General features: G+C 49.0%; 1 protein-coding gene across 21 annotated transcripts; it reads right to left on the bottom strand.

Annotated features, from left to right (window-relative positions):
* Positions 1 to 1,596: 1,596 nt before the first annotated feature.
* On the bottom strand, positions 1,597 to 23,700 carry KYAT1 (kynurenine aminotransferase 1). 21 transcript variants are annotated; one of them, XM_074331146.2, is made up of 16 exons: positions 23,604 to 23,699; positions 21,272 to 21,338; positions 15,045 to 15,162; positions 12,448 to 12,574; positions 9,939 to 9,997; positions 7,937 to 8,084; positions 5,771 to 5,920; positions 5,607 to 5,693; positions 5,238 to 5,366; positions 3,865 to 3,985; positions 3,473 to 3,549; positions 3,258 to 3,347; positions 2,985 to 3,171; positions 2,826 to 2,905; positions 2,210 to 2,296; positions 1,597 to 2,133 (listed from the first exon to the last, which is right to left on the bottom strand). In XM_074331146.2, exons 4-16 carry the CDS (start codon positions 12,556 to 12,558, stop codon positions 2,047 to 2,049), a joined length of 1,413 nt encoding a protein of 470 aa, XP_074187247.2. In that variant the 5' UTR covers positions 12,559 to 12,574; positions 15,045 to 15,162; positions 21,272 to 21,338; positions 23,604 to 23,699; the 3' UTR covers positions 1,597 to 2,046. The 21 variants fall into 21 exon arrangements, with proteins under 21 accessions (XP_074187247.2, XP_074187254.2, XP_074187252.2 ...); XM_074331153.2 differs by having other exon boundaries at positions 1,597 to 2,112; positions 23,604 to 23,696; XM_074331151.2 differs by lacking the exon at positions 15,045 to 15,162 and having other exon boundaries at positions 23,604 to 23,700.
* Positions 23,701 to 23,799: the final 99 nt, after the last annotated feature.

The raw sequence follows: 23,799 nt of genomic DNA, 5'->3' as shown, positions 1-23,799 counted from the left end.
ACTGAGTAGTGGAGGGTGCTGTTCAGCTTCAAGTTGTTGTCCTTTCAGTCTTAGTTGTGGAGGGTGCAGCTCAGCTCCAGGTCCAATGGCCATTGTTAGTTGCAGGGGGCACAGCCCACCATCCCTTGAGGGAGTCGAACTAGCAACCTTGTGGTTGAGAGTCCACGCTACAACCAACTGAGCCATCTGGCCATCCGGGAGCTGAGCAGCAGCTCATTGACTTCATTCTAGTTGGGGAGGGCGCAGCTCGCTGGCCCATGTGGGAACCGAACCAGCAACCCTGTTGTTCAGAGCTCATGCTCTAACCAACTGAGCCACCCGTCTGCCCCTATACTTACTTACACTTTTAGCATAAAGGATTCAACTCAAGAATAGCCAAATGGAAGAAGTACATAGAGTAAGGTCTTGGGGGGACGGGGTGCAGAGCTTCCAGGCCATCTCTGGCTGTGCCACCCTCCCAGCACATTGATGTGTTCCCTAACCCAGAAGCTCCTTAAGCTTCATGGATTCAGGGTTTTTACGTAGGGTTTTATTACAGATGAATGATTGATGAAATCGTTGGCCCATTGACTAAATTCAAGGTCCAATGCCTTTCCCCTCCCTGGGGATCTGGGGTTGGAGCTGAAAATTCTGACCTCTAATCACATGGTCAAAAGGGGCTCGTTAGTAATAACAAAAGACACTACTCCTGTCATTGAGGAAATTCCAAGGGTTTTAGGAACTCTGTGCCAGGAACCAATGACAAAGACCAAATATATTTTATTATACTCTATATTCCTACCGTGTTTCCCTGAAAATAAGACCTAACCGAAAAATAAGCCCTAGAATGATTTTTCACATGACATCCTTTGAACATAAGCCCTAATGCATCTTTTGGAGCAAACCTTAATATAAGACCAGGTCTTATTTTCGGGGAAACACGGTATGAGTTTCCCCCAATTAAATATATGATATGGGCAAAACCCAAGGACTTGTTATACAAATGTAAGTCCCTAGCACCACCTTCCCAATTCAAGAGCTGCCATTGCTTTCCAGTGGGACCACCCCCCCGCCCCCATCAAATCCCATTCTACCTTTGCCAGCTGGATGGCCTTGGGCAAGTCACCTTACCTCCAAAGTGGTTCCTTCACTTATGAAATGGAAAAATAAATCTTGTCTCAGGAGGTTGTTTAATGAGATCATGGGCACCCAGGTGCCTGGCATACACGGGTGTACAATAAACATGAGTTGCTTTTCTCCCCTTCAGTCTAATTGTGTAATGTCTGGCTTTCCTGACCTGCACTCTGACCCCTGTGGAACAGGACTGTGTGTATCTTCCCTATCAGACACTCATCCGAGGCCCCCATCTCTCTCACACACACACACACACACACACACACACACACACACTCCACCAGTAACATACCTTCTGAACCCCAGCTTCTAAACCTGGTTTAGACTTCGGACGAGTCCCAGGTCCCCATCCTTCTTTGGGCCTCAGTTTTACTCTACAAAATACATTTGTACAAAGAGAGGCTAGGATCTGAGATTCCTAGGAACAGAGGTGACTTCCATTAGCGATCAGCACCAGAGTGGGACGCAGAGAGATGCCGAAAGTGTTTGAATAACTTAAAATTTTATTATGGGCAAAAAGTACTGGCTTGAGGTAACTTCCTAAGGTAAAGTTCAGATAAGGAACGGGAGGAACGCCTGAGCCTTGGCTGGGGCCGGCACACGACACTGTTGGACTCTGCCTGTTGAGTGCCAGCCAAGTCTGGGGAGGCCAGAGGGGACCCAAGACCCTAAAACTTGACCGAGGGAGGGGCAGGGAGAGGTCCAGGTCTGGCCTCCCTCACCTCCAAAACAGGATCGTAGGCACCGTGGGGGGGGGTGCTCCTGAATGCCCCAAGACTAAGGAGGGCTCTTCCCTACAGACATCTGTGTCACAGAGAAGGGGACCCCAGTACCACCTACCCCCATCTTGGAAATGGCTAAAACCTGGACAAAGACAGATCCCTGAAAAGTGTACAGGGACCAACCAAGTGACACAGGGCCCTGGGGGCGACGTCAGGCCCCAAGTTCATCCTTCCACTCCTGCAGCTTCTTATCCATGGCCTGGAGCGTGGATTCATCCTGCACCAACACAGATTGATCCTACCCCTCTCCTCACACCCTCCAGGAGGCCTTGGGAAGTTTGGGGAGGCCCCCCCTCCACAGCCCTGCCTTTTACCTTCACAAAACAGAAGCGGATATAGTGATCAACGTGCTTCTGATGTGACTGGCTGTAGAAGATGGAGACTGGGATGGCCACCAAGCCCTGCGGAGGAGAAAGGCTGCATCTGCACAGGGCCCCACAGCCTGGGAATCCTAGGCTCTGGGGGGACAGAGGACATCCACGATGGAATGGGGTAAGGAGAGTTAGCGTCAATGTGACACCTCCTGGTGCTATGTCAAGGTCAGAGGAAAAGAACCCCAAAACATCATCCCCACGTCCCTCTTACATACGGAGGAGAGATGGAGGCCAAGCCAGGGGTCCGGCAGAGCCAGGGAAGAAATAGGCCTTAGAATCATAGCTCTGAGCTGGATGGACCTCAGAGTTCATGGGCCAACTCCTCAACGTACAAGACCGAGGGCCTGAGAGGGCAGGAACTCCTGCCAGCCCACACGGCATCTTTGTGCAAATTAAAATCAGGCTCCCTGTTCCTCGAAATGGATGCAACCCTGTACCAGGGCTCATGGCAGAGGCTGGACTGGACTTTGGCCCATCAACCCCATGGTCAGGCACCCTTCAGCAGTGCACAACCTGTACAACCACACACAGCGGCCCTGGCAGACGACCAGCCCACCTTATTCTTGATCATCCACTTGACGAAGCGACTGTCATAGGGCTCGTCCTCAGCACCAGGCAAGTCAGGCATCCTGCTCTCTGTGGGACAGAGGCCACGTTGAGCCCTGGGCAGCCTCCAGTACCCCATTCCCTGCCCAGCCCAGCCAGTCCCACGCACTGAAGTCTGAGATGTCTGTGATGAGGAAGTAGCTGCCCTGGGAGATCACAGGCCTCAGGCCCACGGACTGTAGGCTCTGGATCATGTGGTCACGCTTGCGCTGGATAGCCTGTGGGAACTGCAGGAAGTAGCTGCTGGGTTGGCCGAAATGCAGCTGCTCCCGCTGGAAGCTCTGGGCTACTGCGGCCTGGGGAGGGTGGATGGACAAGCAGGTCAGGCGTGACTTGACTCTGGAGCCAGCCTGGGTGCTCTGGTGGCCCTGCCCCTCCTCACCTGGTTCTGCGTGGGACAATGAAAGACAGAGTTCTGGTGCACAGTGCGCAGGTGCTTCAGGAGGCGATCCGGGCCCAGGACCCAGCCCACCTAGACCAGGAACACGGGTGGGGTGAGGCCCTTTAGGACCTGGCCAAACGCCTCCTTAATTCCCAGGCTGCCTTTCCTGCCAAGGTCGTAGCGGGGAAGGGTCACCCCCATCCTCGTCGACTCACCTTCCAGCCAGTGACACTAAAGGTCTTGCCAGCGCTGCCAATGGTCAGGGTGCGTTCCCACATGCCGGGGAGGGTGGCTGCTCAAGGTCAAAGAGAGCAGCTGCTGAGACGGAGGGAAGGGGTGGTGGCTGGACCCCAGCGGGCACTCAGGCTCTCAACACTGAACTTCGCTAAGCGCTGCGCTATTTACAGGACTTATTTCAGCCCCTCCTCATGACAACCCTGGAGGCAGGTGCCATTGCTCTCAGACAAGTCAAGTCACTGTCGCAGGTCACAAAACCTGCCTGGTTCCAGACCCTTCTGTCTGAATCACCAGGCCTGCGCTGACTCCCAAATTGGGCTCGAGGCCCTGGCACCAATGTCCAGGGCATGGGGGGGCACCCTGGGCTCACCAATGCTGATGTGCTGGCACCCATCATAGACCAGCCACTGGTAGACCTCGTCAGAGATGCACAGCACGTCATGCTGCTGGCACAGGCTGGCCACCAGCTCCAGTTCTGCCTTGGAGAACACCTGCAGGGACCACCCCCAAACAGAGAGGCCTGCTCAGAGAGAGAAAAGATACAGCCAAACCCACTGCGAAGGGCTTTTCTGCCCCCATCCTAGAGAATCCTTGCAACACGGACCTTGTGAGGTCGGTTGTGAGATAACAGAACAGATATATATTGCTCTCTGCCCCCAGTTGCTGGCACAGAACTCCTGAGACCCTTGTAATTTCCTAAATGATGAGAGAGAGCACTAGAAGCATCTTTTGGTCTAATGAGGCAACTCTGGGTGGGCTCCTGGATGGGGCTGGTCACCAGAAAGACCGCGTCATCAGAAGCTTGGCAATTTCATCCCGCCCACACTGCCACTTCTCCAGAGTGAGGAGAGGGGCTGGCAATGGAGTTAATTGATGATGTTGACGTGAGGAAGCCTCCATAAAATCCGATAGTATGGGGTTTGGAGAGCTTCCAGGTTGAACACGTCCACACCAGGAGGGTGACGCACCCCAACTCCACCGGGACAGAAGCTCCTGAGCTCGGGACCCTCCCAGACCTCGCCCTATGTGTCTCTTCATCTGACTGTTCATCAGAATCCTTTATCATAGCCTTTAATAAACTGGTAAATGTAAGTAAGTGTTTCTGTGAGTTCTGTGAGCTGCTCTAGCAAATTAATTGAACCCGAGGAGGGGGGTCATGGGAAGCTGAGATTTATAGCTGATTGGTCAGCACAGGTGACATCCTGAACTTATGACTGGCATCCGAAGTGGGGTGGGGGCAGTCCTGTGGGACTGAGCTGTCATCCTGTGGGATCTGGTGCTGACCCCAGGTAGATAAGTGTTAGAATGGAGTTACAGTGCTGGTGTCTCGGAATTTCTTGGCGTGGGAAAACTCCACACATATCTGGTATTGTGAGTGTGGTAGTCGTGTCAGAGTATAGGAGACACACAGGAGGAAGACTGGGTTTTCCTGTCCATCAGTTTTGTCACGTTCCCATTTTACAGATGAGAAAACACTCCAGGAGATGAAGTCACTGTCCCAGGGTCATGGGGACGTGAGTAATGGAGGCACCCAGCCGGATCCACCACCAGCCCTCACACATTCCCTGGGGAATGTTGCCCCTGTGCCTGGGACCTCCAGGGACCTCGGTCCTCAGAGCTCATCAAAGGGAGCCCTCCCACTTCACAGATGAAAAAACTGAGGCCCCAAGGCAGCAAATCAGTAACAGAGTGGGGACTTGACCCCAGTCTGGAGGGGTCCCTGGAAGGGAGACTCTCAGTTACCTTTCCCAGGGGGTTGTTGGGTGTATTGAGGATCAGGGCTTTGGTTCGAGAAGTGAACTTGCTGGCTAGTTCTGTGGGGTCTAGCTGCCAGGCGCTGCTGGAATCTAGTTCCCGGTCCTTCGTGGGGGTCTGTAAGAGGAGGTGGGAGGGGGTGGCAATACTGACCTCACAGTCAGTGTTAAAGATGTGACCCTCCTCCCCCCAGTCATCTGCCCTCATGCTCGCCCTTTTGGGGCTCAGGACACCCCTCCCCACCTCCTGGAGAAACCGGTCTCCTTCACTTCCTTCCCTCTTTCCCACTTTCTAGTGTCCAACACAGGACACTCCTTGGACCCCTCTGCCTACCCACAGCCCAACCAGCATCCTTACCAGCTTCAGCGACACAAACACAGGACGACCCCCAGCCATCAATGTCATGGGCTCATAACAGTCAAAAGAGGGTTCAATGATGATGACCTGGTACAAGGATCAGATTAGTGGGCTCAGCCACCCTGACCCCTCGCCCCCACCCGGCCCAAGCCTCACCCACTCACCTCGTCTCCTTCATCCACCAAGGCCTGAAGGGCTGTGAACAGTGCCCCGTAGGCACCCACCGTTACCAGCACATTCTCAAGCGGGTCTAGCTCTTGGCCCAACAGCTTCCCAAAGAAACTTGCCAGGATCTTTGTCAGTGGTGGGTAACCCTGCCAGGAGAGCAGGGTCAGCCACCTGGCTCAGCCTGGGCCCACCCTCCTGCTCAGCTGCATCCAGGCAATTCTGACATCTTCCAGCAGCGGGCCTGGGGCCAAGGGAATCAGTTCTTTCATCTCCGCTGTAGTGCTTGCCATCAGGCCTGTTCTGTACCATGCCCAGGGCTGGGACGTGGTGGGGAACCAGCCAGAGTGTGTGCCACACAGCCCCCAAAGCAGCGGAACTCCATACTTGAAACACCTTTCTTTGAGTTTAATGAGCATATTCGTGTCACCTGCTCCTCCCAGCAGCCTTGCAAGAGGGGTATTATTTGCTTTCCCCCCATTTGGCAGGTAGAAAAATAAAGACCCAGTGAAAGGAAATGACTTGGGCACGCACAGCTGAGGTGCAGGAATAGGACTTTATGCCACAGCTTTGGAAGGACTCCACTTTGAGAGGAAGATGGGATCCATACGCTTGTTTGCTGAGGACACTTACAAAACAGTCAAGGCCAAGCCAAGTGACTGAAGCTTAAGATCGAGAATTTAACTAAATAATTCACTAAACCAGATCTGACCACATACAAATTAAATATTTCTGTACAGCAAAATATACCCTGAGTGAAGTTAAAAGACAGAGAGAAAAACATTATAACATAAGAGAATGATACAAGATGTTAACATATACAGAGCTCTTACAAAGCAACAAGACAACAATACACATCCGAATGAAAAAGTAAAGTAGGTCATGAAAAAGTGCTAATGCATATGAAAGAAGAATAATTGAAGACAAGCAAATAAAAACAACATTGAAATATTGCTATAAGAATACAATGTTGAGATGAGCAGATATTTAAAAAATTGACAATGCCCACGGTCGGCAAGAGTGAGACAAATGGGTTGCCCTCTCTTTAATTTAAAGAATGAACTGTCCTTGGGGTGGCCAGTTAGCTCAGTTGGTTAGAGCGCGGTGCTAATAACACCGAGTTGCCGGTTTGATCCCTGCATGGGCCACTGTGAACTGTGCACCCCAGCTCTGAGAACATCTGTTGGTGGGAATGTGAGTAAACCTAACGAGGGGGTGGGGGGGCCATTTGACAATATCCATTACATGCTTAAATGCTTACACCCTTTGATTCTCTAGTTTTATTTCTGGGGATTTATCTGAGAGAAACACTCACACATGTGTACAAAGATGTACCCAAAGAGCTGTTCGCTGTGGCATTGTTTATAATAGTGAGATATCCAAACCAGTCCAGCAGTGCAGGGCTGGTTAAGAAAAGTGTGGCACATCTAGGCCATAGAATACTATGCAGCCATTAAAAAGAATGAGGCTATTCTGACATGGATAGTTGTCCCTGACATGCTGTTTAGTGAAATAAACAAATGACAGAACGTTATTTATAGTATGAGTCCATTTGTGTTAAAAAATACAAATCTCACATGTAGGTATATACGTGTGTGCCTGTGTATGTGTGTATTTATACAAGCATTTTAAAACGTTAAAAGCTTAAAAATCTAAACACTCAACAAAGTAGCCAACTGTTGGCAGTAGTTACCTCTGGATTGTGGCATTGGAAGGAATGTCCCTCCTGGCAATTCTGATGCATACTAATGTTTAAGAACCATTGCTCTACTCCTAGGGCTGGTAAATATTTACTCTGTGGCCCTTTAGAGAAAGAGTTTGCATTTAGAGCCAAAGCAGTCAGCAGCCTGTCTTTCAGGGCCCGGTTTAGGTGTCACCTCCTCCAGGAAGCCATCCCTGAATCTCTTTCTTCCTGCTCCCACAGTACCCCATTCTGTTTCACTACAGCATGTCAACTGCCTTTGTTTTCTGCTTTTTTTGCTTTGTTTTCTGCTTTGTTTTTTTGGTTTGCCTTTCTCTCAGATCATGAGCTGTCCCAGGGACTGGAACAGAGGAGACACTCAGTGAACGCTGAATATTGCTGGACTGAATTCCCTGGGCTCTACCCCTTCCTCTCCCAGAGCAGAGGCCTGTGTCCAGGGGCCCAGAGGGGCTGGGAGACTCACAAACGCCATGGTGTACTGGTTGAGCATGAAGTCTCCACTGACGGCATGCTGAAACGCTTCCACGGCGAAGTCCGGGGGCGGGAAGTCAGGGAAGCCTTGTCCCAAGTTCACGGCGTCACATTCACTGGCCAGTTTGGTGAACACCACCCTGGGCAACAAATGGAGAGCTGGCATCAGTCCACCCCTCCACCCCAACCTGGACCTCCACCCATTTCCAGGGTAAGGTGAGCGATGAACTGGGTTTGTTCTAGAAAAACTGGACAACTAGCATCTGTCCTGCCCTGAAGATCAGTGTCAGGGTCATGACTGGTCCCGTGCTTTGAGATTTGGTGGGCCAGGCACTGTGCCAATTACATGATGTCTCAGCCCAGGGGCTTTGAAAGTTCTCAACTGTGATGCACAGTAAATCATCTTTACATCACGAACCCCGTAGAGCACAAACATGGAATCAACATTACCCTTTAGGTGTCATCTACTACAGTGGTTCCATTCCCATCCTAAGCTAAGGAGTTGCTGAAACTCAGAGAGGTCAGTGACCTGCCCAGAATCACACAGCAGCGAATGGCAGAACTGAGAAGCAAAATCAGGACTAGGGTGCCAGGCTCAAATGCCCTCCAGGGACTGGCTGCCCTCTAGATTGGGCCTGTAGGGTCCTGGTCCTGGTGCCCTCTTTTGCTCTGACTCTCATGACCCTTATCCCTCCTGACATTGCCCTCCTGTCCCGTGCATCCTTCCTAGGCCCACTCCTGCTTTGCCTGCCTCTGCATGAGACTTAGCTTCTCCTGGCCTCAGTCTCCCTTTCTGTACAATGGCGGTGTTGGGTTTGAGAGTCTGCCAGGTCTGTGAGTCAGGAAAGAATCTTGCTGCCTCTCCTAGCCTTCCTCCTTGTCATTCCCCACTGAGTTGAACCTTATCTGCAAAATGGGCCCCTGGCTGCCTAACCTGCTTCACAGAGAGGACAGAGGGTGGCAGGCTGAGGATCAGGCCCTTGGAGGCCCCGCCTAGAGCACAGCCAGACTCTCCAGGGCATCTGGGCCTGGCTCCCCCGTCCCAAACACCATGGAGCATCGAACAAGAAGATGGAGGAGGAACATCTTTGTAAAACACAAAGTGCTGTATGTGAGGGCAGTTTGAAAGAAAAGATCGCCCCATGTTTTGTAAAAACAATAGTCAATATTTTCTTTTTTTTTAAGTACAGAGGTATCTCTATGCTCCTGGCCAGTGGTCGGGGGGGAATGGGAAGGTCGTTAAATCTTTCTCACACATCTTCCTATTGCAGCCATACAATCACTACCGTGTTTCCCAGAAAATAAGACCGAACCGGACAATCAGCTCTAACGCGTATTTTGGAGCAAAAATTAATATAAGACCCAGTCTTATTTTACTATAAGACGGGTTCTTATAATATAAAATATAATATAATATAATACCGGGTCTTATATTAATTTTTGCTCCAAAAGACGCATTAGAGCTGGTTGTCCAGCTAGATCTTATTTTCGGGGAAACACGGTAGTCACTGGGCACATACACCTTCTGTATTTGGAATAAGGCAATGAAGAAAAGAAATTAACCTCGGCAAACGTCCAGTGAAGAACTGCTTGCATCTTACCTTCTCCGTTTAGCTTATCTTCCTCTGTACTAAGTGTGAAATAAAATAGTCCCTGGAAAGTCCTTAGCCTGTGCCCAGGTAATGGCAATTGCTATCATACAGTGTTTTGCCTTATCCTCCCAAGGCCCTTCAAGGGAAATAGAATTGTCTCCATTTCGCAGTTGGGGAGCTGAGGCTCAGGGCACGTGTGTCACCGGCTCCAGTGCCAGCGCCAAGCAGGGTGAAGCTGAGATTCGAACTCACACCTGCTGCTTCCGGTCTCACCTCTAATGAGTTGAGGTTGCAAATCTGACCATCCCGAGTACCGCGGAGTTGCTGCAAACTCTGGGACTAGCAACCCTGTCCTGCCCCCCCCCAAGCCCCCACACCCCTCCCCGGTCCTGCCCGGCTCACCATGGATTCTTGTCAATCTTGTCCAGCCTTCGAGCGTGCAGCCGTTTCTGCATGGTGAGCTAGAGACAGAGCAAGCGAAGGTCACAGTGGTGGAAGTGCCGCTGCCTGGGCCTGCCCAGTTAGGGAGGCAGATATTTTGTCTGAACACAGCTCCACCCATCCACTTCCGGGCAGGAGGCGGAGATCAGCACTTCCAGGGAGCCGGGAGGGCTCCAGCTGGCCTCCCAGCTCGTCCACACTGTGCCTGGCTCCTCCCCACCGAACCCGCTTGACTTGTGGGCCACCTGCCAGCCCAGCTCCGCAAGTCCTGAGACACGGCCTGGATTCAGTCAGGCTCAAGTCTGACTCAGGAGGGGCTAGGGGCTGAGGGGGAGGAGCAGGAAGAAGAGGGGGGAGGGTAGAACAGGGGAAGGATTGTGGAAAGTGACAGCAGCGGCCTCCATGTACAGAGGTCTTGCTAAGCAATTCCATTTACTTCTCAGAACAATCTGGCTGCGTCTATTTTATAGATGAGAAAATAGAGTGGGGAGTGATGTGTTCAAAGTCACACAACAAATACACTCAGATTCAGGCCTGTTTGAGACGAGGCCACGTTTTGACTCAGGTGAACTTGCTCAGTTCTGGGGGCGTTCAGGGGCCCTCCTCCAGCAACCCCTTCCATCCCGTGTTCCTTCCAGCTTCCCTGTCACCCACAGGTGTGCAGACACTGGTCCGGCCTAAGGGCCTCCAAAGTCAGGTCCAGGTGATTTAGCCCCTCCTGGCCTCAGTCTCCTCATCAGTATAAATAGGAGCATGGGCTTGTGGTCTCTTAGAGGGTCTGTGGGTCTCAGATGGCTGACAGGTAGCAGAGCCAGGTCTCTAATGTTCTCAGCCACCTGCTGTGGCAAATAGTGAGCTCTCACTGTTTCTCATGGTCTTGCTCCGCCCCCAGCACCCCATCAGAGGTGCCATGATAATCCCCATCTAGAGATGAAGACAGAGATGGTCAGGGATCTGCGCAAGGTCAGAGGAGGAGCTGGGCAGGACCTTGGACAGGTCCCTCATCAGGGTGGCAGCGATACTCCCTGCGTAGCACCAGGTCCCCACCCTCAAGGGCCTGGGAACCGTCTGTATGTGGGCCAGGTTTTGCCATAGTCTGAGAGTCCTGCCAGTGTGAGCAATTGGAAGAGAGTCCAGCATGGGGCCTGGTACCTAGAGGGTGCTTTGCCGATGGTGGAGGCCCTGTCCCTTCACTGAATCCTTCCCTGACACCTGTCACCAGGCCTGGCACTCAGTACATGTCAAACTAGTTTAATGAGGGTGATTCCTGCCAGGGAAAATCATGTTATCACCAAAATGTTAATTAGCAGTGATTACCTTTAGTTGGTTGGTTAACAGATATCTTTTTCTTTTTTCCTTATAATTTTCTTATTTTCTAAGTTTTCTAAACTACATGTTTTCATGGTTAAAAATGTGGGAGAAAAATCGTGTTTTAGAAGAGGAATATTTATCAATGTGATATACTGATATTAATAAAACAGGCCACAAAGTAGTACATAAAGTATGATTACATTTTGTAAAAAATATACCCTAATATATATTTGTATATACGTACATTTTTTCTATGACTACCTATGAATAGAAAAAAATGTTTGGAAGAAAATACATCAAAATATTAACAAAGGTCCTCTCTGACTCTTTGGGATTATAGATGATTTAATTTCACGTGAGCATCTCCCACATTTACTAGGCCAAAAATGTATCAGTGCATCTCACAATTGATGGCATCATGGATTCAACAAGGAATTACTTTTGAATTGGGGAGTCTTCAAAAATAAAGCAAAGACGGGGGTGGCGGTTAGCTCAGTTGGTTAGAGCGTGGTGTTAACAACAACAAGGTTGCAGGTTCGGTCCCCACATGGGCCGCTGTGAGCTGCGCCCTCCTTAAAAATAAATAAATAAATAAATAAATAAATAAATAAATAAATAAATAAATAAAATAAAAAATAAAGCAAAGACGAGTCAGGAGTGGGAGAGAGGATAGAAGCTGGAGTGGGGGAAATCTGACGAGGGTTAGGGTGGGAAAGAGCAGAGGGGTACAGGGGCACAGAGAGAGGGAGAACAAAGGAAGTAAATGAGTTTGGAGAATGCAAAAATAATGTGGGCACCCCAGAAACTTGGGGTGCTCAAAGGAGTGACCTTCAAGTATGTCACACAATGCTTAGGTAAGTGAGGAAACAGTGCCTGTTCTTGGGCTTATACAAAATGTATTCATTCAGCCAACATTTATTGAGCACCTACTGTGTACCAAACATGGGCTGGGCTTGGGAGATGATGAGGGAGGCAGCCGGATGGGATTCAGACGCAGAGCTACAAGTTCTAGATTAGAGGCAAGGGCCAGGGAGGGACCTACATCCAGGATGCAGCCAGGGAAGGCTTCCTAAAGGAGGAGGCGCATGTCCAGATTTGAAGCCAGGACCAAACCAGATCCCAGGGGCCCCAGGTCATGCATGTGACAGAATGCACTTACAGTCTGGTGCAAGTACCGGGTGAGTGAAGCTCCAGCCTTCTTTCTCTGGAGGGACCCCACCAGGTGCAAATAGGTGGCTGCTGCATTCCTGAACATGCCTCCTAGAGCCATGGAGCACTGATGACTTCTCCAGGGACAGAGGAGAAGAGGGTAAAACACCCTGGCCAGAGAATGGCTCCAAGCCCAGGACTTGGGTCCCACACACACAGCGTTACACCTCTAATAATAACAACAACAATAAGGGCTAGTATTTATTGAGTGACCACTGTGTGCCAGGCATGGCAAGAAGTGCTTTGCTGCAGGATTATCATCCCTCAGTCCTCCAAACCACCCTGTGACCCCCGCCCCCACCCCTTAAGCTCAGGTGACCCTTTAAAAATGTAAATCTCCTCTAATGAAAACAATTGATCCAGAAGAAGATCCTAGCAGCACCTAACATCACAGAGAGCATCAACCCCACACCATGTTCTGACTCTGGAAACACACACCACCTGCAAATCATTCCTGTGCTAAAACCAAATCTAAATCAGATAACGCCTCTGGATCACTAAAATACAAGGGACAGAAGAACATGTTAAATGACATCAGAGATGCAATCAACAGATTCAGGCCAATGGAACTTCTATACAACAGATGACCCTGCTCTTCAACAAATACAATGCAAGGGCAAAAAAAAAAAAAAAAAAAAGTCTGGGGCACTATAGATTAAAAGAGACTTAACAGACATAAATTTAAAAAGTAAATGCCTTACAAAAGAAGAAAAACATTGGACAGCTCACTGCACAATTTCAAAGAGTACTAAGAAAGCTGCGGGAACCAAGAAAGTGTGCTAACTGGCCTAAGGAAAGACATAGAAATGAATGGAATAAAATTGAGAGTCCAAAGATAAACTTTCACATTTAGGGTCAATTGTTATTTGACAAGGGTGCCAAGAAAAGTCAGTAAGAAAGAATAGAATAGCCTTTCAACAAATGGTGCTGGGATAACTGTATATCCACGTGCAAAAGTGTAAACTTGGACCCCTACCTCACGCCATACACCAAAATTAACTCAAAATGGATCATAGACCTAAAACTAAGAGCTAAAATTATAAAACTCCCAGAAGAAAACAGGAGTAAATGTTTGTGACTTGAGTTAGAAGATGGTTTCTTATGTACAATACCAAAAGTACAAGCAAAAAAAGAAAAAATAAGTAAATTGAACTTCATTGAAATAAAAACTTTTGTGCCTCAAAGGACACTATCAAGAAAGTAAAAAAGACAACCCATGATATGGGAGAAAATATCTGCAAATCATAAGTTGGAATTTCTCCAAAGATATATAAATGGCTAATAAGTACATGAAAATATGCTCAATATTATTAGTTATTAGGGAAATGGCACATTAAAATGCCACTTCACACCCACTAAGATGGCTGTGAGAAATTAGGTGGATAATTACAAGTGTTTCGAGGATATTGAGATATTAGAAGCCTTGTACACTGCTTCTAGGAATGTGAAATGGTGCAGCTATTGTGGTAAACAGCCTAGAAGTTCCTCAAAATGTTAAACATAGTGTCACCATATGACCCAGCAATTCCTCTCTGAGGCATATACCCAAGAGAAATGAAAACATGTTCACATAAAAACTTGTACATGAACTCACAAGGAGCATATTCATAAAACATGGAAACAACCTAAATGCCCATCATTTGATGGACATCAGCTGAGAAACAAAATGGATTAATCCATATGATGGAATATCATTCGACAATAAGTGGGAATGAAGTACTGAAACACGCTACCACAGGGATGAAACTTGAGAACATGTTAAGTAAAAGAAGCCAGTCACAGAACACCACAAATGATGATTCCATTTATGTGAAACAGGCAAATCTATTGAGAGAGAGAGTAGATGATCAGTGCTTGCAACCTTAGCTGGGAGTGAGGGGGCTGGGGAGAGACTGCTAATGCGTCCGGGGTCTCTTTTGGTGTGACGAAAATGTTCTAAAACCAGATAGTGGTGATGATGGTTGCACAAGTATGAATCTTCTAAAAACTACCAAACAGTACACTTTACGTGGTTGAATGAATGACATGGTGCGTGTATTATTATATCTCAATAAAGCTGTTTTTAAAAATTGCCAAGGTTGAAAAAAAAAAGCGGCAGTGCCTTTGTGGTGGCCATGGGAATGTGTCTCTCTGATGCTAGGGGCCTAACTGACTGAGGGGACAGCTGTGCTCAGAATCCGTCCTGGTCCTCAGCACGGAGGCCGTTCTTCCACAGCTGACCCCAGCCAGTGCCTGACGGATAGGGAGGCGGGCTATTGCTGGGAGACGCAGCACTCTCGAGGACTCCCACAGGCTTTGCTGAAATTTTCTGAAAACTGCACTGCAGTCTGAGACTCTTCCTTCAAGCAGCCTTCCTTCCTCTCTCTTGCAAGGTTGGGGGGGGGAGAAAAACGGGGGTGTCAGACCAAAACCCTGAAAAAGTGGGTGTTTAGGGTCAGAGGCTGCTCTAGAGGGCGCTATGGGCATCAGCCAGGTCCTTGAGAGTTGGGCAGGGCCCCTAAGAGGATGTCGCCTTCAAGTTGTGACCCAAAGCAGGGGAAAGCATACCAGGTAGAGAGAAGGGCAAAAAGACCCAGAGTTGGCAGATTCCAGGAGCTGAGACGTCAGTCTGGCCAGAGTTCACCCTCTCTTCTCTCAGAATCGAGAGTCAGTTCCCAGAGGAATCCTGCAGGAAGTAAGTACCAGAACTCAAAGAAACAAAGGGTAATGTGATTATTATCCAAGGAGGGACATTCTATGAGGTGTCATATCAGGCAGAGGGTGTCGGCGTGCTTTAGCCTCACTCAGCCAGCGGACCGAGGTCCACAGCAAGGTCAGTGCTGGGCATAGTAGGCGCCCCCTTTTCTGCTGCGTGTTCTAAGGGGACCCACCGGCCCACTTGCCCAGCATTCAGGGGGTGCCCAGGACATGGTATTTTCAGTGCTAAAACTGGGACCATCCGGTCCCCTTACATTGGCCAGATGCAGGGTTGGCTGCTCCTGTCCTGGGCACAATGTCCTGCTGACTCCTCCAGATGGACTCAATCCTATAGGGACGCTCCTCTGCCTCCCGACGCCCGGGCTCAAAATCTGCAGATGGCCGGTAGGCTGATCGTCTCTCGGACACCCTCACCCACATCACTCCACGTCTATCAACTCTGCCCTTTCTCCTAAAGTGACTGGACCTCCTGTGCCTTAAAGCATGCCTTCATCATCTCACTGGATTCCAGTAGTAGAAATAGCATGAACACCCTCAGCTCTAATTTGCTGAGCGCTCACCCCGCATGAGGCACTGCGGTAAGGACTGCACCTCCGTCATCAGACCCTTTCAACAGGTGCTAGCCTCACCTGCATTAACAGACAGAGACATTGGTAATAAGGATAAAAGAACAACTACTACTCACATTGAGCTCCTGGAGGTGGAAGGAGGGTCTGCACCACCTGGGGCCCAGCACAGGGCGAAAACACACGCTGAACAAGACCCCAGCTTGTGGCCCTTCCCTCTCCTCTGCTACAACCTCAGCCCCTCACCCTCTCTGGGCACTGCCAGCTCTTGGGACTGGAGGTGGCCTGGGCCACCTGGCTCCACAGAGGGCGAGGAGAGCCTGTGCTGGATAGGATACGCTTGACCAGACTGACTGCCCCGGGGCTGGGGCTGGCAACCAGGGTTGGGCTTTCACTGCAGGGGGCTGCCAGGGCAGGGGATGGTGTGTGTGCCCAAGTGAGTCTGTGGGCATGGCAGTGAGCATTACACTGCACCATCCACGGGGCAGGTCTGTGCTCACCCAGGACCAGGCCCCAAACAGACCCCTGGGGAGAGGCTTAGAACAGTGGTTTTGGTGTCAGGCATACCTTGGCCTCTGACCCACGGCAAGTCACTTTACCTCTCTAAACGTCAGTTTCCCTATCTATAAAATAAAAAGATAATTCATGAAGAGGACTTCGCTTAGTGCCTGGCCCATAAAAGGTGCCCAGGAAATGATAGATGTTAATAATAGAGTGGGCACTTTTTGAATATTCATTGAATTACTATAATATGGCACATGGATAGATGTGTGTGAATTCACTCATATTTGCCCGGCAGGGCTGACTCCTCCACCAGTCCTCCTCAGGAGGTCTAGTGCTGAGGACCCATGGAACATGTTTTAATTTTAATGTATTTTAAAATAAGAAAAAAAGAATACGATAATAATAAATATAATAATGGATTCAGCCTGGATGATATTCCTTCTTTATATCAACAGTTATAAAATGTAATTTTTTAAAATTTTTTTAATGGAGAGCGGGGCCCATGAAAATCAAAATGTGACCCTGAACATTGGCAAACGCCTGGGGTAGTTGTGACTTTACGTGCAAATATGCGTGTTTGCACCTGAGTGTGTGCACACATCTGTCTTGTGTCTGTGAACATGTGGGTGTAGTGAGGGCAGTTTCCAAGAATTCGAAGGGGAGGAAGAAGCCATTGGGGGTTTTCGTGGGAAGGGCACAGGTGGCCACGTGGGCTGCCCTCACCCATCAACACCGCGGTCCTTGACATCAGCATTAATAGACAAGGACTCGGTTGTTGTGGGCTTGTTGTTCCCGAAACTGCCAGCAGGGGGCAGGCAGAGCCAGCCTTGGCTAGACTTTGGGCGAGCTGGCCCTAGGGCTCCACACATAGGGGCACAAGAAGACTTTCATGCCACAGGAGGGGACTGTCACCTCGCTTCATCAAAATATGCAACTACTAAAAGGAATGAGATCGCCCGTGTCATTCTGACATGGAGAAAGATTCAGGTTACATGAAAAATGCATGCTGCGGGGCGGCCAGATGGCTCAATTGGTTAGAGCACAAGCTCTTAACAACAAGGTTGCTGGTTCAATTCCCACATGGGATGGTGGGCTGCACCCCGCCAGCCCCCCATAACTAGATTGAAAAACAGTGACTGGACTTGGAGCTGAGCTGCGCCCTCCACAACTAGATTGAAGGACAACGATTTGACTTGGAGCTGATGGGTCCTGGAAAAAAGCACACTGTTTCCCAATATTCACCAAGAAAAATTAAAAACCAAAAAGCATATTGATTTCAAAACTTACTGCAAAGCTATAGCAATCAAACAGTGTGGCTCAAAACAGTGTGGCTCTGGCATAATGATAGACATGTAAACCAATGGAATGAAAATTGAGAGCGCGGAAATAAACTCAAACATCTCCAGCCAATTGATTTTTGACAAGGGTGCCAAGATCATTCAATGGGGGGGGAAATAATCTCTTCAACAAATGGACAACCAGATAACTGCAGGCAAAAGAACGCAGTCAGACGTCTACCTCACTCCATCTATGAATCAACGACCTTGATAACATTCTTGACAATGTCCTTTGAGGCACAAAAGTTTTTATTTTTTATGAAGTTTAAACATAAAATTACCTGATGACCTAGCAATTCCACTCCTAGGTGTGTACTAAAGAGAAATGAAAATATATCCACACAGAAACTTGTACATGAATGTTCATAGCAGCATTATTCACAATAGGCAAAAGGTGGAAACAAGCCAAACGTCCGGCAATACGTGATGGTAGATTGTGGTCTATCCATACAATGGAATATTATGCAGCCATAAGAAGGAACAACAGACGTACTGATCCCTGCTATGACTTGGATGAACCTCAAAAACATTATAGTCAGCGAGAGAAGCCAGACACAAAAGGTCACTTATTATATGATTACTTTCGTATGTCCAGAATAGGCAAACCCATAGAGTCAGAAAGCAGATTAGTTACCAGGAAATGGGAGGGAGGGAGAAATGTGGAATGCTTACTTAATGAGTCTGGGTTGTTTTTCCGGGGTGATGAAAAAGTTTGAAACTAGAGAGGTGGTGGCTGTACAACATTGTGAACACACTCAATGCCACCGATTTGTACATTTCATCCTTTTCGTCTGAACCGCTTCTGTCATTTATGTCGATAAATCTGCCTTCATTAAGTTTCTCTGGCTGCACAGCTAGAGTTTGTGGGACAGTGAATAGCTGCTGTGTCCACATTCCTACACTCAGCTATTTCTTTTATGACTCCTTTTCTATTTGATTCAAATTTCACTCTCCGTGTTATCACTTTGCATTTCTTTGTGGCACTTTCATCTTTATTAGCCTGTCCCCTCTTTTGATGATCTGTTTCTGTAAAATGTCACATGGGTTTACCTCTGGGGGACAAGAGGCAACACAACTGCATGCTTTGCTATCTGGATATCAACTGAATAACATGCATGGTGACCAATCAATGACAGGCTTTTGAAAGAAGTGACGTGATTGGTCATTGAGCATTACGCACATCTGTTATCCCATAGCAATTTATGGGCTGAGGAGCCAGCAGCAAAGTTCACACTTTATGCAATTACTCATAAATATAACATGGCAATATAACATGGCAACTGAAATGTGAACCGTGTTGTTGAGGGACTAGTGTCCTCTGATACACAAAAGTTAAAACTTACTTTAAATGGTAGTATCTGAAAGTCTTTCCTATCAGAACTGTACAAAGCAAGGACTGCTTAATTATGTATGTTTGTATATTAGGGTGTTTCCAGGGATGCCACCTAATTATTAACAGTGGCTTTCCCCGAGAAGGGTTGGGGTCGTATAAACTTCTATATAGTTTGATTTTTTTTTTAATAAGGCTTTCAATAAGGATTCAATAAGGAATCAGACAGACCTCAGGCTGAAACTATTTACCGGCTGTGTGACTTCTGGCAAATTATTAAACCTTCCCGGGAATAATTTCTGAAATGAAAATAATGATAGTACCAGCCTCATAGGGCTCTAGTGAGAAGTCAATGAGATAACACCCGACTCTGCCCGGCAGAGTCAGTGTTCAACAAATGTCATCGTTATTATTATTACCTAAAAATAAGTCCGTGGAGAAGTGCTGCAATGCAGGCAGCTCAGGCTCAGTGACAGCACTCAGGAGGCCAAACCCACCTGAAATGCACCAAATGACCCTTACGACACCTTCTAGTGCAGCTTCCCAGGCATCTAAGATCCCAGGCTTCCTTGCTGCTAGATCAGGGGCCGAAGGCCAGTGGTCAGTGTCCTCCCCTGACACACGCCTCTATCAACCTGGGCAGCTACTGGCCACGTTCTTGGCCAGAAGGCCCTACAACTGGTGACCGACAGTGGAGTGATCCCTAGGAAATGCCTCAGTGACCGGTACTCTGGTGGCTGATGTCAGCTACACCTCCCGTTGGACCAGCCTTGCCAAACAGCCTGTGTTGATACCAGATAAAGTCCAAAGCCTCTTAAGCCTGGCCTTTGGAGCTAGCGTGAATACAGTTTGGAGTTTCCATGCTCTCTTCTCTTCTGAATATATAAATCCTTTGCTTTTGAATAGACGTTACCCACCTTTGCTCAAGGTGTACCCCTGCCTGGCACGCTCTCCAATTTGATCCCCCTGGCAGGACCTAGCCCCAGCTCTGCCTCCTCTCTGAAGCTTTCCGTACCCAGCCAGGCCCTTCTCTGAACTCAGAGAGCACTTACTATGTACCTGACCCCTGTGCTAAATTCTCTCATCTTCACAAAAGTCCACTAGGACCACATTATCCCCATTACCTCCCAAGAGGAGAATGAACAGAGCACACTCAACTGAGAAAACCTGAGCAGGGATTCAAACCCTGGTTCACCTGTTTCCAAAGTCCAAACTCATCCCCCCAAATCCCTGTTTCAGGAGGTGGGTGCTGGCACCTTTATCAGCTCCTCTGCCGGCAGGAGACCATCAGCTTGTGGGGACAGGAGCTTCTTCCCTGAATGGAAGCTTGCACAGGCAGGCAAGGCGATTCTGGCTTCACAGGCTGCCACGTCACCTAAGCCAATTCTACTACGCAATAAGGACACTGTGTTTCTCAATAGTGGTACACCTGGTCATTGGGGTGAGTCAGTTCTGTACTGGGCTGATCTATCCAGTGCCTAGAAGGGAGTATAGCATTCCCGGGCTCAAAATGTCGGGAGCTTCCCAGTTACTGAGAAAACACAAACCATGGCACCTCTGGAGCAGGGGCCTGGGAAGGGGGTACCATGCCCAGACAAGACCAGTCTGTTACATGAACAATCATGGAAGATGAAAGCTTGAACTTGGACTGGGATAAAACGATCCCAGCTCCACTCGGAACTAAATATGGGACCATAGCACAGCCTCTCGAAGCTCAGCTTCTTCACCTGTACAATGGGGACAATAACAATGCAATCATTCCCAGAAAGCATTTAGCACTTGTCCTGGCTCACAATACACTATTAATATTTAAACGCATAAGGCTTTCCATAAAGGTTAGTTAACCAAGCAGGACAACAAAATCGCTTTTCAGATAATGAATCCCAATTTGGGGGCGGGGGCAGGGGGGATGGGAGGAGATCTAAAAACAGAATCCCTATTGAGACAAGTGTTTGGTGAAAACTTGTCAAGTGAATGGTTCTGCCCTGAGGGAAGTGACAGCCTGTCCGGGAGTTCTAACAAGTCCACTGACTTATACACAGCTCCCCCTGGGTTTGGAATTGGCAAAGGAGAAAGGACTTCTGGAGCCCAGGCTGCAGGTTTTCGGGCCAGAGGGGTTGGTGGGTGGGGACCCCAAGTGAGACACACAGTAGGTACCCTACTCCTTATTTCTCCTGGCATAGAACTCAGATCCAAAATCAAAATCTCACTCTTTAGGGAAGTTTTACACATGGGAGAAAATACATATGTACATATATTTAGTGCCTGGCAGAAACATTAGAGAGTCACATCAGTTTTATAGATGGAGAAACTGAGGCTCAGAATGGGGAAATGACTTACCCAAAGTTAAGAGTCCTAGAAAAGCACAGAAGGACCCCGTGGTAAATTCAAAGCTCGTACCACTGTCCTGAAATGAGGAAGTAGGATGAGCGTTAGGGAAATTGTCCAGGGAGCTGGCAGTGTCCCACGTCTTGTTAGGGCAGAGTGATTCCTCTTCTGCTGCAGCTGGAGTGACTTTGGCTTGCTGGCTACAGAAGGGAGGAGTCATGCCCAGTTAGAGGTTCCAGTACATGGGCAACCTGAGAACCCACGTGAGCAGACAGCCAGGAAGACTGGAGGAGCTTCTTGTGCTGACACCTTTATTCACATGAGCAGTTTCTGCGTCAGTAAGTTGGCTGCCACTCTGGGAACCAAATGAATTGTGAGGGGGGCATCAGTGTAAACGACTCTCATTGCTCTTAACTCTCCTGAGTTCCTTTGTCACCCCCACCTGGATTATAAAATCAGGGAGTCCTACTCTTTGGAGATGTGGAAAGTTAAGTGTAGCGTGTTGGGTGGGAAGCCACAGATGTTGCCATATGGAGTCGTTCTCCAAGAGGAAAGAGTGATTCACACAGAAGCCAGGCTGAATGTTTCTAACCTGCATTGTCTCTTATCATGCCAGTTACCTTCGGGTATGAGTGTGTCTCTACTTCAGCCTCCAGCCACATCATTTCTCCTTCCAGACATCCTACACATCTTTCAGTCACAGATTTTAAAAGTCACCTCCTTTGAGAAGCCGTGGTTCCACTTAGGGTTGAGCCAGGTGCTCCCTCCATTGTGCTTCCAAGGCCTGAGCTTCTGCTCACTGCAGCGCTCATCACAGATGCTAACTGCAGGGTTTCTGTCACCCTCCAAGGACAGGAACTGTGTGTATGTCCTGTTCTCCACTGATCCTCACCCTCTGGCAGCTCAACTAGCACATCGTAGGTTCCCCAAAGTATTAATGCTGGTGATTCAAGGAGGCTGAGGGAGAGACCAAGGAACCCAGCCTCTTCCAGGAAGTGAGGCCTGTGGCGACGCTTTTTGGACAACTTTCTTAACTTCTCTGTGCTTCACTTACTGATCTGTAAAATGGGGCTAATGTGCATGTAAAGCACAAAGCAGGACAGGTGGGAGCACTCAGTGTCAGGCCCTGGAGTTGTGGTTGTCAGTTTTATAGGTGGGGACATGGAGGCTCAGGGAGGGACATGCCAGGTCCACAGTCTCAAGGTTGGGAAAGGGGCCAACCTTGGGCCCCAGTCTGGGCTCTGGGCCCCAGTGTTTGCCTCTTCCTTCTACACTTCAGGTTGTCTCCTGTTTGTTCCACTTGGTCAGTCAGTAAACAGCCAATAAACAGTTACTGGATACCTGCTGTGTGCCAGGCCCCACGCTGGTGTTGTATGGTTGATAACAAAAAACCCTGCTCCACAGGGAATGGATAAACCAGAACTGTGGGCATTAATGTAAAATCCTCCAGGGCTCAAAGTCCAGCTTCAAATTCCACTAGCTGACAGTGAGATATTGCCAAGGTCCCTAATCGCCTGGAGCCTGTTTTCTCCTCTAATAACGGGAAAGGAAGACCTCCCAGCAGGAGAGCTGCACTTGGTGGAAGGGAGGCATTGTTGTCTTCATTCTATTTTTAAAATAACCAACCTGTGCACATGGTAATAAATTCTTCCCCCTTGCCAGGTACCCCGGGGCCCAGCTCTCCTATCCCAGGCCACCCCAGTTAACTTCTTGTGCATCTTACCAGACGTCTGGTGCACACACCCACAGCCACCCCCAAACCCCATATACGTTCTTTTACACAAATGGTAGAGCAGATCAACGCTGTTCTCTTTACCCCTTCCTTTTTTTCATCTAAGGTATCTTGGAAGTCACCCCATATTACTAGTGCGTACTGAACATTTTTCGTGTTAGTGGCTGCACAGTATGACATTGTATGGATTATTGTTTGACATGGTTGCCGTTACTATTTTCAGCCTGGAAGCTACCAGGACTCGCGATCCACAGAGCTGCAGAGCTGGAGTCCGTAACCCGGTTCCAAGCCCCGACTCTGCCCCGAATTTGCAGTTACCTTGGGCTCCATCTTCCCCACCGGTACGATTGCGGGGTGGGGAGGGGATGTGGATGCAGAGAGAACCAGCCCGGTGGGTCCCAGTGTCCGAGTGCGGCTCAGCGAGAAGCGCGCGCAATTTATTCCCGCCGGCGGCTCCCAGCCGGAGTAAACTTTCCGGCAGCCACTCTGCTATCCCAGCAGCACCCAAACGCTGCGAGTACTTTTGCACAATCCAGCTCGGAACCGGTTATCATGTCCTCCGGCCGCGGCATCTTACCTCTGGGCAGCAACGCTCAGGCATCAGTTACTCACCTGCGCCTCGGCTGCTTCACTGCTTGTCACCAAGGGCGCCCGGAAGGTTAGAGTCGTGCCTGTCCCTTTAAGGGGGCCGAGCCCGGGCTCCGCTACTTCCGCCCCAAAGCAACATGGCGCCAGCAGGGAGAGGAGCAGGTGAGGGCGCGGAGATAGCTCCCCTCAAAAAGATGGCGACGCCCTGGCCGCCGCGTTC

Source organism: Rhinolophus sinicus, chromosome 16, assembly GCF_057876585.1.
Source record: "Rhinolophus sinicus isolate RSI-liver-muscle chromosome 16, RSI-T2T, whole genome shotgun sequence".
Taxonomy (NCBI): domain Eukaryota; kingdom Metazoa; phylum Chordata; class Mammalia; order Chiroptera; family Rhinolophidae; genus Rhinolophus; species Rhinolophus sinicus.
The sequence above is the reverse complement of the archived record's forward strand: the minus strand, read 5'-3'. Positions and strand labels throughout refer to the sequence as shown.

Bases quoted from the DNA above. Each gene is read 5' to 3' on its own strand.
- KYAT1 (XM_074331151.2), bottom strand. From the start codon at position 12,558: ATGGCTCTAGGAGGCATGTTCAGGAATGCAGCAGCCACCTATTTGCAC. The intron at 5,367-5,606 runs GTAAGGATGCTG...CTCCTCTTACAG, and splicing joins TGTTTGTGTCGCTGAAGCTG to ACCCCCACGAAGGACCGGGA. The intron at 3,172-3,257 runs GTGAGGAGGGGC...CACCCTCCCCAG, and splicing joins ATTGTCCCACGCAGAACCAG to GCCGCAGTAGCCCAGAGCTT.